Consider the following 15,835-nt stretch of genomic DNA (forward strand, 5'->3'; position numbering starts at 1 on the left):
TCCTTATAGCACAGCCTGCCCCACATGAGTAGGAGCACCACGCACCAGGGTGCAGCCCCTTTCCCATGGCACCAGGCTGAAGGCTTAGGTCAGATTCCTGCCACAAAAGATGCACTGAAATGTTAGAGCTGAGCCAGCCACATCCTGGAAATCCCCCTGCAGAAGAGAGCCGGGCAGCTCCCAGGCCAATTCAGCAAGGAGAGCCTGGGGCACAGCAGGCAGAGCCCCCAGGACCAGGCTGCACTTCACACAGAGGTAAGGTGGGAATGCAGCAGGCTCTGCCCCAACCTCTGCCACAGCACTGTGCTCCTCTTCTCTTCAGTACTCCAAAGAAAGGGAAAGTTAAGATGTCCTGCTGCACCGACTTCCAAAGGAGGGCTCTTCCCCTTCCTTTCACTGCACAGTGGAAGCAAAACCTTGATGGTGTTTAACTACCTCTGCACCTATCTCTAGCACTACTGGGAAGAGAAAGAGATGGCTTTCCTCTAACAATTAACAACATCCAGCCACTGTTGCTGGTGTCAGGTTCCATAAAGAGGTCTGAGAGCATCAGAGGAACCTCAAGGAGGCAGGGTAATCTCTTCCAAAAAGCCACCAGAGCCCAAAGTTCAACTCAGCAGTATTTATTTATATAACACGAGTTCTTACTTCGCCATGGCTTCACACAGCTGCCTCCATTCAGTACATAACCTATATACTGCATAATGATACACAAAGTTCAGTAACATGTCAGCTTTGGAGCAGAAATTGTTAGCCTTCTGACTGCAGGAGTATATCAGCACTCTGCCAGGAAAACAAAACACACCACGCCAAGTAACACAATGGCTGAGTCAAGGATAGCACTAATGAAAAACAGCATCAAGCATCAAGTTGTTGGACAATAACATTAAAAACCTTTTCTTTTTTTTCCTGTAATTTACAAATACGCGAAGTATCAGGTTACTTAAAATTAAGAAGCATTTTGCTTACTAACATGAAACATTACTAATTTGTAATGTATCATCATTAACCAGGTATACAGGTTTCTGTGTCCCTGTGGTTTTTATGGCACATGGTGCCTGTTTGGGTAAGTCACTCCTTGGACAGAGGGAAGATGGGTAATAGACAAAGCCATTCCTCAGTTTTCCACTGTATTCCACTCTCCCCCTTTATGATCTGCCACTCGACAGCCTTGGTTTAACCACGAGATGGACGTACTTAAAAAAAAAAACAACCCAACACACAAAACACAGATACAATGTGCATCAACAAATCAACTGCTTCTGGCCTGCAGTGCAGGAAGCTTCCCTGCACCATAACACAGTGAAATTCCAGGACCAGAACCAATTACTACAGCAATTGTTTTTTTGCATATTTAAAATCTATTACAGTATCTACAATTTAAAAAAAAACACAACTTCTTAGAGGAACAAGGAATGAAAGGGGAACAGCCTTACCAAGTAAGTGTCATTCTACATTTTTTGGATGCTGTTACAGTCTGACAAAGCTGAAGGGGACAGGAAAGTATTAGTGAGAAGGAAGACGAAGCAACAGCTTTACAGAGAGAAGTATTAAGGAGTCCTCAGGAACAGTATTGGCAGCAGCTGTTTTACTGAATGCTCAAAACTATTGCTGTCTGAAGACAAAAGGCACTGTATCATAAATCCTCTTTGTCAGTGTTACACAGATAGCCAAAGATAGGATACCAGGCAAGGACAATGCTTTAGAGAAGCCTCAACAGCATGGCCATCCACATCCTGACAACTGCCTTTTCCAGCAAACACAGCTCAGCGCAGCTTTGGAGCAGCGTCAGGTCTTCCTTTCTCAGGATGAATTCTATTCCTAGCTCCCAGTACTTCCAGGAGCTGAGCAGCTTGCTGAGCACTTGTGGTATATATCATAGAATTGCCTCACCTCAGGAAGGTGAGCTGAAGTGGGAGGGGTATCACTAAACAAGTGCACCGATAAAGTCAAATCTAAGACAGCTAAACCTAACTTCATGTTGGATTGATAACTTAGTGAAGAGCTAGGAACAGCCTTGACAACACATTTCAGTCCTCAGAAATGAGCCTCACACAACTAGAGATCGTATGTTTCACATACATGTTTTTGTTTCACAAGCCCCACAAAATCCTCCCTCCGTATGCTTGCTAACATACCAAGCCAAAACAAAGTCTGAGCTAACAGGAGGAATGAGGCCATACACAGTTCTGAACTGCAGGAATTTAGGGTGTGCCTAACTCACCATGTAAATCCCATGGGAAAGATCTGCTCTGAAACAGCAGCCTTTTCTCCTGTCCTGCACCTAGATTCTCTTCAGCATCCTTTGAGGATGACAGGGACCATAACCTACTCTCACATCTTTAAGAGGGACACAGTCATGACCAGACATCACAGTGAGCATGCCACATCTGGTATCCAGCCTCCAGCTGGAGCCTGGGACTTGCAGGGAACAAAGAGGAGCCCTCGAAAGGCAGACACCATCTATGGCAGCTACAGAGTGCAAACACTGCCCACAAGCTTAGCATCTGGCTACCCTTGGCATCTGCTTCATATACCTGGGTTCTGGGATTTGTAGGTTAATATCTCTGCAGCGAGCTTTTGGGGATCCAAAAGCTGAGGGAAACGGCTCATCACAGCATCAACTAAATGGGGATGGAATATGCCACACAGCTTGACATGAACATTGGCCCTCTCCTCTGCAAACTGATCCGAGACAGTCCACTGGCAGGAATCACCATACGTTGGCCCTGGGGCTCTCTGCACTGAGTGAGGATCTCGCACGCTGGTAGATCTCACCTGGGGAGGAGGCATCTGGTAGGGCTCAGACCAGTACTCACGAGAATGAAGTGAAGGAAGAGAAGGGGCATTATACTCACTGGGGAGACTGTACTGCCCAGCATTAGCTGGATGAACAGGTACTCCATAGCCTGAGAAAGAGTGAGGTGGCCCTGAGTGAGGTATCTCAGGGTTATACTGCAAGAAGCTAGCACCAGAGGCAGAAGATTTATGGGAACCATGCTTGTAAGAGACCAGACCGTTTTGCTCTAAGCTGGGAGAGTGTGGGTAGACAGGTCTCTGCCTACCACAGGAGCAGACTGTCACCTGCTCAGCATGGGAGTGATCACAGTGACTGGTAGATCTGTAAGGCCACATGTCAGACATTTGGTTCTCCAGAGACCCAATGCCTGAGTCAAGATGCTCCTGAGAGATGTAAGACAGAGAGTCCATATGAGGATGCTGGTACCTTTCAGAGGACCTGTGGCTCCCACTGTTAGCAGGAACACTGCCTGACACACAGCCTTTGATCTGAAGCGGAACATCATTGGGCTTTGTTTTGTGTGTCAAGCTTTTCCTCTCTGCAGAGATCTTCTGCAAAGAGTTTTTATCACTCTCTGTAGGCCCAGAGCACAAGAGCTCTGCCTGGGAACCTCTTTTGCCCTTTTTTTCCTCCTTGACAGCACTGGTACTTCTGGTAGGAGACAATCTTGCATTGGCACGGAGTTCATCAGCTAATGAGCGCTGGGGTTGATTGATCCTTTCAGGGTGGTAGAATTTACACTTAATTCCATAAGTACATTTCTTCCCTGCAAGGAAAAAGCATAGACAGCAATGAATGACAGCTGAATTTTACCAAATGCATGAGTTACACTTATATAGGAACTGAAGTTTTGATGTTCAGAAGGCAAATCTTACCATAAGGACACTGCTGCTTCTTGTGTTCTGGCACCACAGGTTTCTTTCTCAGAAAGTTATCCAGGCTCGGGCCGTGCCGCCCCAATGGATCATCTGGAGGCATAAACCTAAACCAAACAAATAAATAATACAAAAATTGAAATCTTAATCAGGAACAGCTCACTTTCTGGGGTCAGGGTTTCACTTCTTGTAGAAGTCTCCCATTTCACCAAGCATTAAAAGTTACGAGCCCTAAAAAAATTTTCCCATTTCACTGCAGAGACAGCTCATCACCTGGCACAAACTGGCACGAAGTGCTTCTCTTCAGGCACAGAAGAGGTTTTGTGCTGTGCTGCTGACTAAAAGCAGTACTTGCTGCTGGGCCTACTAATCACAGTGTTGTTAGGAAATCAAGCCCTAGAGCTTTCTCAAGAACTCCTCCAGAGCAGAGCTCCTACCTGCAAACCACGTGCAGCTACTGACTCCAATTCTTCATGCCTTACTCCAATCAGGGAGGAATTCCTCCTTTCTCTCTTCCTTCTACGGAAGTATCTACGGGATTGTTTTCTTCCATTCTCCACCACCCTTTTCCCTTTTTCATGCCTCGCTCGCTCTTGCTTCGTTAAAAAAAGACTGCATGCTCACACAAGCCACTTTTGAAGCAAAGGAACATTGGGAACATACTTGTCATTAACAAAGGAATACATCAGTAGACGCTCCTCAATGAATTTCTTCCACTCAGGACGTTCATTCTGCAGGTCCCGATAAGTATCATTAGAAACCACAATGCCATCAGACTCATGTGCCAGTTTCACAATGAATCGATCATCGTAGCAGACAACACGTTTGCCCCCAACCCGTCTGGAAGGAGTGAAGACCAAAATCTTCTTCTTTTCCAGGTCACGGAGAATGTACTGATCTAGAACAAACACAACTGTCAACACACATACACAAATGTGCACAGCCCAAAGGTCTTCTCACCGATAAAGTAACATTATAAATAACAAAATGCATGCAAACTCGTTTCTCTGCAACCCTCACCTCTTTTTTCATACTACCTTTTGAGTTTATCAGAGGTGGATTCCCACCTGGGAACACTCAGGAACACGAGGCTATTGAAACACAGGGTGTCCCATCCACATCTTGCATACAAGGTACAGATTTGCATTTAAGATTGCCATCTTTTGTAGTTAACACTACGTGCATAAGTTTCTTTTGAGTAGATTTACTTAGAAATCTCAGCTCCTCATGAGCTGAGAGCAAGCTTCCCTGTATTTGAAGAAATCTGACTGTACTCCTATTGAGGTTTTACTTTTAGCACATAGAAACTCTGTACTTTCTAGTGTCAAACGTTAGCCAAATATAGCATAAAGGTGTTTCCCTGAGAGGAGAATTCAAATGATGAAAGACAAGTTAAGCAGAGTAGTATTACATTCTTTGTTCTCTGAATTATTCCAACTGATCCAGGCAAGAACTTGCTTAAGGGAGAATTTAATGACTTTAAATCTCACTGGTCAGCACAGCTTATTGGATCTCCTACTACTCAGATCTTCCATTCATAAGTTAATTACTAACTACCCAGAACTTTGCAAGCTCATTAAGCGACAAAGCAGTAAGCCTGAAAAGCTGCTCTTGGCTTTCATATTTCCACACCTGTTATAAGTACATCTGGTCGTGGCTGTTCCTTTCTCCAAGATGGCACAAACACTGTAATATCCTTGTGTCCCCTGTCCCAAAACCACTGCACAGCCAGAAGGATACCTCTGCAGGAGAACACCTCTTTATTTCCATGGCTGCAGTGAAGAAGAAAATAAAGGATTTCAGTATTCAGGTGATGTACAGATCAGTGAGGCAACAGATTAAGCAAACAGATTCAGCAATTAAAACAACCTTTAGTGTTGGAGCAGTAAGAATCAGTATTAAGAAGCAGTATTAAATGCTGATCTCAAGGAGGAGCACCAAGTTTTACCATTGCTTTTAGCACCTCAGTACACCAACAAACAGTTCTTCTCAGTGGGAAGAACAAAGCAGCTGTAACTGCTTCTTTGAAGCAGAGCCTTTTGCTTCAGCTCATTATTTTTAGCCCTGAGTACAAAGTGATCTTGAACTTCCTTTGTCCTTTTCTGCTAGCATGTGCCAACGGCTCAGCCAGGGCAAACTGCACTTCCACAAAGTGATTTGCTTACGAAGTTACTTTGATAACTTAGGGAAAACACACCATTTTGTGCACTCCTACCCCAGTGACATCAGCAGTGAGGCAGCATGCCTCTTCATTATACTACAGCCCAAAGAATCAGTTGCTGATGTTTCATGCAAATAGCACATTTGCATGAAATATCAACATTTTCCTTAATTGGTGCTAGATGTCCTAAGAGCACTTGGCAGCTAGGAAACAAAGTTTAGCAACAGTGTCAGAAACCACCTACCAATATTAAAAGCTGCTTCATTATGCATTACTCCATATCAGTAAGTTTGCAGAACTTCTATGAGGAAACTACCAGTCCTGTTCTATCAGTGCCACTATTTACAATGTTATCAGCTTTTCTGTTAATAATGGTTCTGGCAGACTTTCAATGTCTCTGTTGCAGCCTGATTTGTCATTCTGGGGATCTAAGCCTGCATTTTGTAGTGACACCAATACATGTTTTATTATATTGCAGATAAGTGGTGTCAGGCCACAAGATTGAACAGCAAATTAAGGGTATCTGTGAGAAATGTTTGCAAATCTTCACTTCTGTAAGCAAAGTGTCTTGTGTAGACTTGAACAGGACACAGATGTGTTGCTGTGCCTCTGGATATTTGTATTAAGCTCTATATTCAAAGGCACCTTAGAAACAGGCCCACAGCTCCATGGCACAGCTGGGTCAGTACTGAAAACTGCATGCTTAATCAAACACATCCTGTCTATTCCAGAGGTACACCAACTCCAAGACACTTACTGCCCAGTGCATTATACAGAACACAGAGCAAACACTACAGCTAGATGTTGTCTGAATGCATGCAGGGCCTCACAAGTGAGGAAGAGAAAGATGAATATAAGCACTGTGTAGTACAAGGCAGCCTCCTGTAGCACATGGAGTCGAGCAGGTTGTGCACAAGCTTACAGCAGGATAAGTGTTCTGTAACCAGGGAAGATGCCCCCAAATGTGGAGACTTGAGAGGCAGTGGGTGAACACTTATCCCTAAAGAGCACAAGTGAGACAGTCCAAAAATCAAACCTGTACAAGCAAAGCTGAAGCACAGGTCATATGAAATGGCTGAAGCATCTTCATGCAATGCCAGAGAGGAAAGGAAAGAAGACAAGGGAAGGTAACCAGATGCCCCAACACCTCATACAACATAGCAGTATTGCTGAGCTCATGCCCAGTCCTCAAAGTCACAAGCTTAAGTGTTTAACCTGTACTAATTTGCTGACACATTTAAACTTCTCCCCCCTTTCTGAAACATCAAACTTCTTAGGCCATCATGAAAATACTTAAAAGCAATATTAAAAGGAATGAAAACTAAAAGCTGCATGCATTTGGATAGAAATAAGCCTATTATCTTATTAATGGATTAAAAACATTCAAGATTTCCCAGGTCTAGGAGTAAATACTGCTGCGTCTTTGTAAAGCAATTATGAATCTAATATTATTTTCCAACTGTCATCACACTGTGCTGTACTATATCAAAGCAAGTCCACCAGGCTTCTTAAGTATAACCCAGATTTGTTTTGCATATGTAAAAAGCCACTTCCTAGCTGAATAAGGTTAGTGTTTTTTCCCCCCACCCACCTCTATAGCAACCAAATCCAACAGTTTCTGTTTTCTAGAGGATTTGAAAAGTCAAACCCAGCCAACCCTGTTTGCTCTAGTTCCAGCAAGCCACCTTTCTCAGAAGCTCTTAAGAGAACTGAAGAGTTGTACCAGAAGAACTATTCCAGAAGAACTACACGTTTAACAAGAGAACTAACACCTAAAGAGACACTTATCTTCATTAAGAATCCCAAGTTACAGAAAGGTTAGCATTAACAATCACAGGAAAGATTATCTAGAACTCTGCCAGTATCAGATTGCTTTCACTATAGACAGACACAGGTTAACATCCTCTGCTCATTTCTCATTTATGAGCCCGTTACCACCCTAGAGTCTACAGAAGGTAGCTAGCCAGGCTGATCTGATTTGGCAGAAGCCAAGAAAAAATTCCCTTAGAAGGAAGTAAGAGCTAATTTCCACTATGATTTGCATATGTTTGTCAAGAGCTGTTCAGGGAGGCCGCTGTACACACTGCAAATGAATCAGCAGGGAACATCACACACCATCAATACAGGAAGTTTCAGAATGGAATTCCCCTTCTAGCAAATTGCTTAAAAAAAAAAAAAAAGCCAGACTGTGTTTCTCATGTCAAACTCTGTCCTGTTGCCACTGTTATTACTGCCTGGTCCGCCTGAGTCACATCTGCTGTAATCTCTCCTGCACTTTATGGGGTAACTCTTATGGGTAAGAAGTTCCTCATTCAATCAATGCAACCAATGCTGTTGTTTAAGCCTACCTACACAACAAAGTGGGGTCAGGGAGAATCATATCTGCATGGGGACTTGGAGGATCTGTCAGCTGGTCACACAGCAGATTGTACCCCACCTTTTCTCACTTCTATTCTTAGAACTGCCAGCCATGGCTCAGTGAAAACCACACCTGCAAACAAATCTCCATTCAGCACTTTCACCTTAGGAAGAAGTCTACAATGACATACACAACAGCTATGTGCACTCACTTCTTTTAATAAGCAAGCACGTGTACACAAACATGCATTACAAGACCTATTAAACTAGAACAGTGTGAAGAAGTGCTTCTTAACCACAGAGCCCAGCTTCAAAATCTGGTGCATTAAGCTAATGGCACCCATTTGTGTGCAGCTGAGGAAAATTCAACATCTAGAGCTGGGGTGGTGGCAAGTAATTCCCACCATAAGGGGACCAGAAGCAAAGATGAAAGGAGAAGCAGTGTGGACACTCAACTGAAAAGTATCCAGTGCAAGGATACTAAGTGCCCCATGACTATTAGGATTCCTATAATCCCAAATCACTGTCAGACAACTCCAGTGGCCTTCCTGTAGTGTCTGATAGAACCTGCTCGACCAACACCAGAACATCCAACATGCTGAAGATGAGCTGCAGCCCTGCCTTGCTATCACAGCTGTCAGAAGTGGCAGAATTGGCCACTCTTCAGTAGAGTGCCCCGTTCCAAACTCAAGCATCTCCCACAATGCACAAAAATGCAACCAAAAATACCTGACTCCCAGTCTGGAGACTGGCCTCCAACGCCAGAGACGGGATCATATTAAAGCCTTTTCTAATTAACCCCATAATTATGTATTGAGCAACTCAGTGCTACAGAAGCTTATATAAAACTATTAGGTAAGAGGACAATGTATCTTCAGTTATCCTCCTCAGCAGCTACAGGAGGGAAGGAAACTTTGTTTCCCCATGAAGCACATCCGCTACTGTCAGAATAGGTACTCTGACCACAGTAAGCACTGGCAGAGACCACAGGTAGAAGGAGCCATCTGGGCTATCACTCTCAAGAAATAACTACACACACTGGTGATGTACATTGGAAAATATTACCAGCCACCACCAGAACATCCAGCTGTAGTTTTTTGTGAAAAACCCTGAGTTTTTCAGACCCCAGGCTGTTAGATCATGGCATGCCTCACAGCTACAGAGGTAGAGAAAGTCACCACCTCACAGGAGCACTTAAGGGTCACATTAAGCACAAACTACCCCAGAAGAACCTACTCTCAAACCCCAGACACACCTCATTGCCACGTTGCTTCCATCAATAACAATAGGCTTCAGGTTATCACTCTCCTTCTCCTCCAAAGGTGGCACAGGTGCAGGAGTCTTGTTGGCAGCTCCTCCTCGAGGGACCAAAGGAGCCTCCTTGGTCTCCTGAGGGGTTTCTGTGGGCTCTCGCTCAGCCGGGCCATGCTTCACCAGCTCCCCGAGGACAGTGTTGGTATCAGCATTCAGGCCAAGCTTCTGGAGCACAACATAGATCTCCTCAGAGGAGTAGCCCAGCTTGCGGAAGAAGTCCACCTTCAGCTGCATCTCAAGGCTGTCAGGAGGCTCATGCGCGGGGCTCCCCACCGGCTCCATGCCCAGCACAGCGGGCCCAACGCCCTCCTCACAGCTCAGAGCCCGGCCCAGGCTGAGGTAACCACTCTCACATGGATCTCTGGAGCTCATCCTCTCCTCCAGCCGACTGAACTGCTGTCTGAACACCGGGAATGCCTCACGCCAGCCGGGGCAGCCCAGTAGGGAGGACAAACTGCCCGCACTCATGGCTGCCCTCAGCTGTCTCTCGGCCTTCACTCGCACTCCAGACCTGCGGGCCAAAACGACGGCGTTAGGGGCGATATGGCACAGCCCTTAGGGCCTCTCTCTCCCTCCCCGACCCCGGCCTTCAGCCCTCCCCAGAGCCGCACGACCCCCACCCCGAATCCAGCCCAGCCCTTACCGGCCTCCCACAGCGCAGCCACCGCAGCATCTCCATGGGGCCGGAGCGGGCCGGGCGGCGGCCCCGCTTTATACCGGGGCAGCGCTGCGCCAACGCGGAAGGGCAGAGCGGGGGAGGGCGGAGCGGCGGCCGCTTCCCGGTCCGCCCCCCGTGCCACGCCCGGCCGCAGCCCTGAGGCGGAGCGGGGTGGGAAGGCGGTGCGGCCTGCTGCGGCCTAACGTGCGGCCTAACGCGCGGCCTAACGCACAGCCCGGCCCGCGGCCTCGCGTGGGGCTCGCTGCGGCCTGCTGCGCCCCCTGCCCCCGCCGCGTCCCCCGCCCCCTTCGGTTCCCTTTGGTCTCTTTCCAGCCCCCCCTCGCCGAGTGCTTCCTCGCAGGATAACCCCACTGGGTGTAGAGACAGGTCCTCTTCTGCAAACACCTGGCTTTTATGCAAATCGTGTTGCAATAAAGGCAGATGTGCCCTGACAAGTGCGTTCGTTAGGGAAATTCATCCATCTGCTTCCTGCTCTGCTGCAGAGGCCGCCTTTACTCTCGATTTCGTGATCTGACGCTGGGCTGTGCGTGGTGCAGGAGGCCCACCGAGCCCTGGAGCCAAGCCCTGAGTGAGCACACGTCGGCACGCCCCGCAGCAAACGCGTGGAGCTGCTGGTTCTTCAGATGGCTTTCCAGCTTGTTCTTGGCTGCTGCTCTTCTGAGGTTAAAACCACTGAAAGACGTGATTCGGAATGACTGCGGCCCTGGCTTTTTTTCTACTTCCTCCCACCAGCTCAGGTGAGGTGCAGCTGTGGCGTTAGAGGCAGATGTCAGGTCCTGTGCTGGGTGTTGCTGAGGGAGCACCCACCTGACCTACGGCATTACACCTGCTGACACTCAGCACAGTAAAGACCAGACTTTGACCTATGAACTGTCATGAAGCACTTCAGCACACTTCAGTTCACAGAAAACCCAAAACTAGAAAGGGAAAGAAACAGGATAGAGGGCACAAAGTGATGAGTTGTAAAGCTGTAGCCCGCTTTAAGCAAAAGGAATGTGTGAATCATGGAATCACTAGGGTTGGAAAAGACCTCTAAGATCACCAAATCCAATCCCAACCCATCCTCACCCTAACCACATCCCTCAGTGCCACATCCCTGCAGTTCTGGAACACCTCCAGGCACAGTGACCCACCACTCCCTGGGCAGCCTGTGCCAATGCATCACCACTCTTATGAGAAGAAATGTTTTGTAATATCCAACCTTTTTCCCCAGTCACAACTCGAGGCCACCACCTGTCATCCTACCGCTGTTACCTGGGAGCAGAGGCCGATCCCCCTCACCACAACCTCCTTTCAGGTCATTGTAGGGAGTGATGAGATGGCCTTGAGCCTCCTCTTCTCCAGATTGAACCACTCCAGTTCTCTCAGCCACTCCTCCTAAGCCCTGTGCTCCAGACTCATCACAGTTTTATTGCCCTTCTCTGGATACGCTCCAGGGCCTCAATGTCTTTCACGTAATGAAGGGCCCAAAACTGTACAGCCACAATGTACAGCCACAAGGCCTATCAGCGAAGGTGCTCCATGTGTTTTTATGTTTTTTATGAGCTGCACCTCCAGCAGCTGAGGCGTGAGCACAGCACTGTTGACACTGCAGTCACCTGACGGACAGGTGCTGCAGGGTTACTCAGGGCTGGCAGCAGCGGTGCTGGCCATAGTGGCCCATCCTGGCTGGAGGTGATCATCCCATAGAGTACCTGCATGCCACATTAGGCACATAGGGCTGCCTGGCATGGGTTTGTCGCGCCAAGCTGCTGCTTTGACCCTGCTGTGATGCAGGTAGCCATGACTCAGCCGGCAGAAGCTTATCAAACCAGGCTTCTGAAGGAGATAAGAGCACCCAGCAGCAAATAGGACTGATACCAACTGTTTGTTAGAACCACTAGATGGACCATTTGTAACTACGGGAATTGAACTAACATTTCACAATGTACAAAAATTGTTCCACTCTGACTTCTGATTAATCACTCCTAAACAATTAAATGTAGGTAGTTGCAAATTTGCTTCCCTGAGGCCATGTACCAGAGCCCGACTTAGGAGCAAGGGAACTCTCCCAGTTACAGGAATACATTTGCATTCATCTTCCTTGTGGTTACCCTGAAACAATCATTTTTTCTTGTCTCTGGCCATGTCTGAAACCGCACTGTATACTCAACAGTCACACACACACAGAGGCTAGATTCTGATCAGAGATAATATCCTTAGTCAGTACTTAAGTAGGTGCTTTCCCAACTCTTCTTTCCCTTGGAATCTTCTCCAGTCAGCTTGAATTTAGCATTTGTTTGTGTACTTTTGCTTCCAGGCTCGAGTCTATTGCACTAAAAAGCATGGCCACAGATGTGCTTTTTATAGGAAATACCCCACGCAAGATCCATAAAGCTGGATCTTTTGATTTATGCAAAGCAGTAACAGCAATCATATGCTGCCTTTTTCATTGAAAAAGAAGCCTGGATGCAGAGAGGGGATGTTGGCTTCTCCACCCTAAAAGTCAAAAGGGGTCAGACTCTGGCCACACCCCAGCACTGTCAGTGGTTACTTTTGATTTTTTTCACATTTGCAAATTGCTTTGAAGAGAAAGTTTACTGCAGCTGTTTGGCATTGCAAAGACTCTTGTGGAGGCTGTGGCTTCTGAGGACATGAAGATATCCAGAACAAAGCCACTGCTTGGATCACTGATGGACAGAGCCCCCATCACTACCCCGTCCAACGCGATAGAATCCGCCTCTCATTTAAGTGACGTGGTCTGGAAAGATACTGACCCACTCTGCTTCACAGCATAGAGGAGGAGGTACTGACAGCAGCAGCCCACAAAACATCACTTTTTGAGCAGTGACTTGTCCTGGGCTGGGGAATGCCGAAGGAGTTGCACAACAGAGAACTTGTCTAGGAGAAGGAAGGCATGATCAGAGGAGTCCAAATAGCATCAACTCAATCAGAGACACTCTAATACCATTGCATAGATTTCATGATGGCACCTGAGTACTTCCACAGAGTTTTGCTGAAGTGCACTCTGTCTTGCACACTGCTTCCTTGTCTCGATGCTGACAAGCACCGTGCTGTGCTGGGGAAGTGGTCTCTCACCGCAAAGACGCTGAGTTGTGCGCCAGTCTGTCCCACACTGTCAGATCCTCATTGGTCTGACATCATTTCAGTGTTCTTTCTGCCGGGTTAGCGAAGCAGAACGGGGCACTGGGACAGGTAATGCTGGTGCCAGAGGGGCAGGAGTCTGAGCTGGAGGGCTGCAGGCTTTGGTACGGCAGCACAGAACGGTAATGAGGAGAGGACAGAGGGTTGAGCAGAAGGCAGAGCACTGCATCATCCCATTTCTGTCAAAGGGCAGAGAGCAGCCCCTCTGGCACTGCTGGCTGCTATTTCTGGTGCTCACGTCTCAGCCCTGTCACTGGAGATGTGCGCCTGCAGGAAAGCAGTGCGGAAATCCCCTCTGCGGAGCACACAGGCACGTGGCCTTTCCTGATAAGGAACTGGTGAGCAGTCAAGCAGAAGGCTGGTGAGCATGATGCCAGACCACGTCATCCACCAAACCTGGCTATCAGGGTGGACAGCAGCGTTATCTTTCAGAATCGGTGCTTTCAGTAAGCCAAAAAGAAACCAAAGCAGCCAACAGCACTAGTGGTGGCTAAGCAGCCTGAAGTAGCCCTGTCCCAGGGATGGGCTCCTGCTCCATCTCCTTCCAGTTCCTTGCTGGCTCAATGCAAAGAACTGCTCTTCTCCTGTCTGGTTTCTTGCTCACAAACATGTCCCATAAAGTCTTGACATCACACTTTTCTAGGGATTTTTCTAGGGATTACCACTCCCGTATCTCAAATTTTAAAGGAAGAGCCGATTTTCTGGCAAAGCCTTTCATCTCCCACTTGTATTCTTAATGCAGTCAAAATAGGTGGGATGTGAGGATCTTACAATCTGCTGCTGGGGAGGAAGCTAGCCTGGGGCCAGTTCCTGGTGAAGGGATGCCAGCACTGCAAAGCTACTCCTCGTTGGCCTCAACTGGGAGCCTCGTCAGCAAAGTGGCCGCCGACCTGGCTTGCCTGCCTACAGAAACTAAAGGCAGCTCGCTCAGATCTGTCTTCTTAAAATGGGCTAATTAAACCTCATTTACAAATGCCTATATGGGAACACTTATGTTAATTAAGGACAATTGAGGTAGCCTTATTTAGCAGTCTTTGGGACTAAATTAAACTAAATTAAGGCCACTTTAATTCTGAATGAGAGTTTTATGCAGAGTTTTAATGCTCTTTAATCCACTTTAGATTGTTACTTCATGTTAACTTTCTTAAAAAGCCTGTGTAGACAAGCCCTGGGCAATTAGGGGAAGGCACATCCCTATCTGCTCAGAGCCTGAGCTCATCCGACAGCAGCTGGGAGGGATGGGGCTGAGCTGGGCTGCCCCAGAAGTCGTACATTCCCGACAGCTCCGCAGTCCTAAATCCCATTTATCACAGAGCAGGAAATAGGGCAGACAGCAGTGGCAGCAGCGAATGCTGCGCTGTGTGACCACGCAAACAACTTCTGCCTGAAGCCGTGGAGCTGCAGGCAGCCCCAGGTCTGACTGTTCACTTGGAGATGTGCTCAGTGCCCATGGGCTGCATGGAATTCCATGGGCTCCCTGTGCCAGGGTGCTCAGCCTGGAACAGAAAGGTGCCAGCTTGCCATGGCTGGAGCCCAGGAGTCGGACTGCAAATAAACCAGTGACCTGCCACTGGTCTCACTGCTTATCAACACATGTTCCTGTGTGGTGAGAGCAATCACCAGTAGTTCCATGGAGCTCTCCCATCACTGGTGATGTACAGATCCAAGAGGCTGGCAGAGCTGCAGCTGGTTTTTCTCTAAAAGTGAGCAGTGTGATTTATTACATAGTTCTCAGCACATCCAGGAGTCAAAGGGGAAAGCAAGCAATGATTTATGCTCTTTCTTTGGAAGAGGGTCACTATGGCTCATGAAGAAAGCTGAGCAATAACACTGAGAGGAAAGCTTAGAAACATCTCTTTATGGCAGTTTTCTTTTATAGCCACAAGCACTCACATTTATGGAGATGCTGACGGAGAGACCATCTGCTCCTCTCACTCGCTGCAATAAAGACGTCTCTGATGGCAGCAGCATTGCTGGCTGTCAGCGAGTGTTGATCGGCATCGCTCCCCTTGGAGCTGTGCCTGGGCACTGGTGGAGGTGCAGAGCCCTGCTCCAGCCCTGCTGCTCTGTGCCTTGGCCAGAGAGACTCGAAAGGGGCAAAGGTTGCTTGAGGCTTCTGCAAAAAAAGGAAAGCGGCACGAGGGAGTACTAAATGGAGAAGCGTAACGAGGATTTGCAGAAGTTACTGCTTGTGTTTTGAGCCTGTATGCCCACAGTACTGATGGTGTTGCTAACTGCCTTCATCCAAGAGTGTGGGATTCCTTTGCAGCTGCAGAAAAACATTCTCTGAAATATTCTGTCCTGAACTGATTTCCTGGCTGTTAAGGAGCTCTCTGCATGGTGCTGACTCCCCACGCAGCTCCTTGCAGAGCTCCCCTGCTCAGGATGAGGGCAAACCCCTCTGAAGGAACCACACTGGAGGAATTTATGTGGCTGTCATCATGACTCCTGCACAGTTCAATAGACACAGGCTTGGGTGCCACTCTGAGCAGCAGCCTTGATCC

General features: G+C 47.6%; 1 protein-coding gene across 1 annotated transcript; it reads right to left on the minus strand.

The window, feature by feature from the left end:
- Positions 1–607: 607 nt before the first annotated feature.
- On the minus strand, positions 608–10,308 carry ZC3H12A (zinc finger CCCH-type containing 12A). The gene is made up of 6 exons (XM_003212563.4): positions 10,152–10,308; positions 9,450–10,019; positions 5,308–5,447; positions 4,339–4,573; positions 3,676–3,782; positions 608–3,566 (listed from the first exon to the last, which is right to left on the minus strand). Exons 2-6 carry the CDS (start codon positions 9,974–9,976, stop codon positions 2,530–2,532), a joined length of 2,046 nt encoding a protein of 681 aa, XP_003212611.3. The 5' UTR covers positions 9,977–10,019; positions 10,152–10,308; the 3' UTR covers positions 608–2,529.
- Positions 10,309–15,835: the final 5,527 nt, after the last annotated feature.

The sequence above is a fragment of the Meleagris gallopavo genome, chromosome 25 (genome assembly GCF_905368555.1).
Source record: "Meleagris gallopavo chromosome 25, MGAL_WU_HG_1.1, whole genome shotgun sequence".
Lineage (NCBI taxonomy): Eukaryota > Metazoa > Chordata > Aves > Galliformes > Phasianidae > Meleagris > Meleagris gallopavo.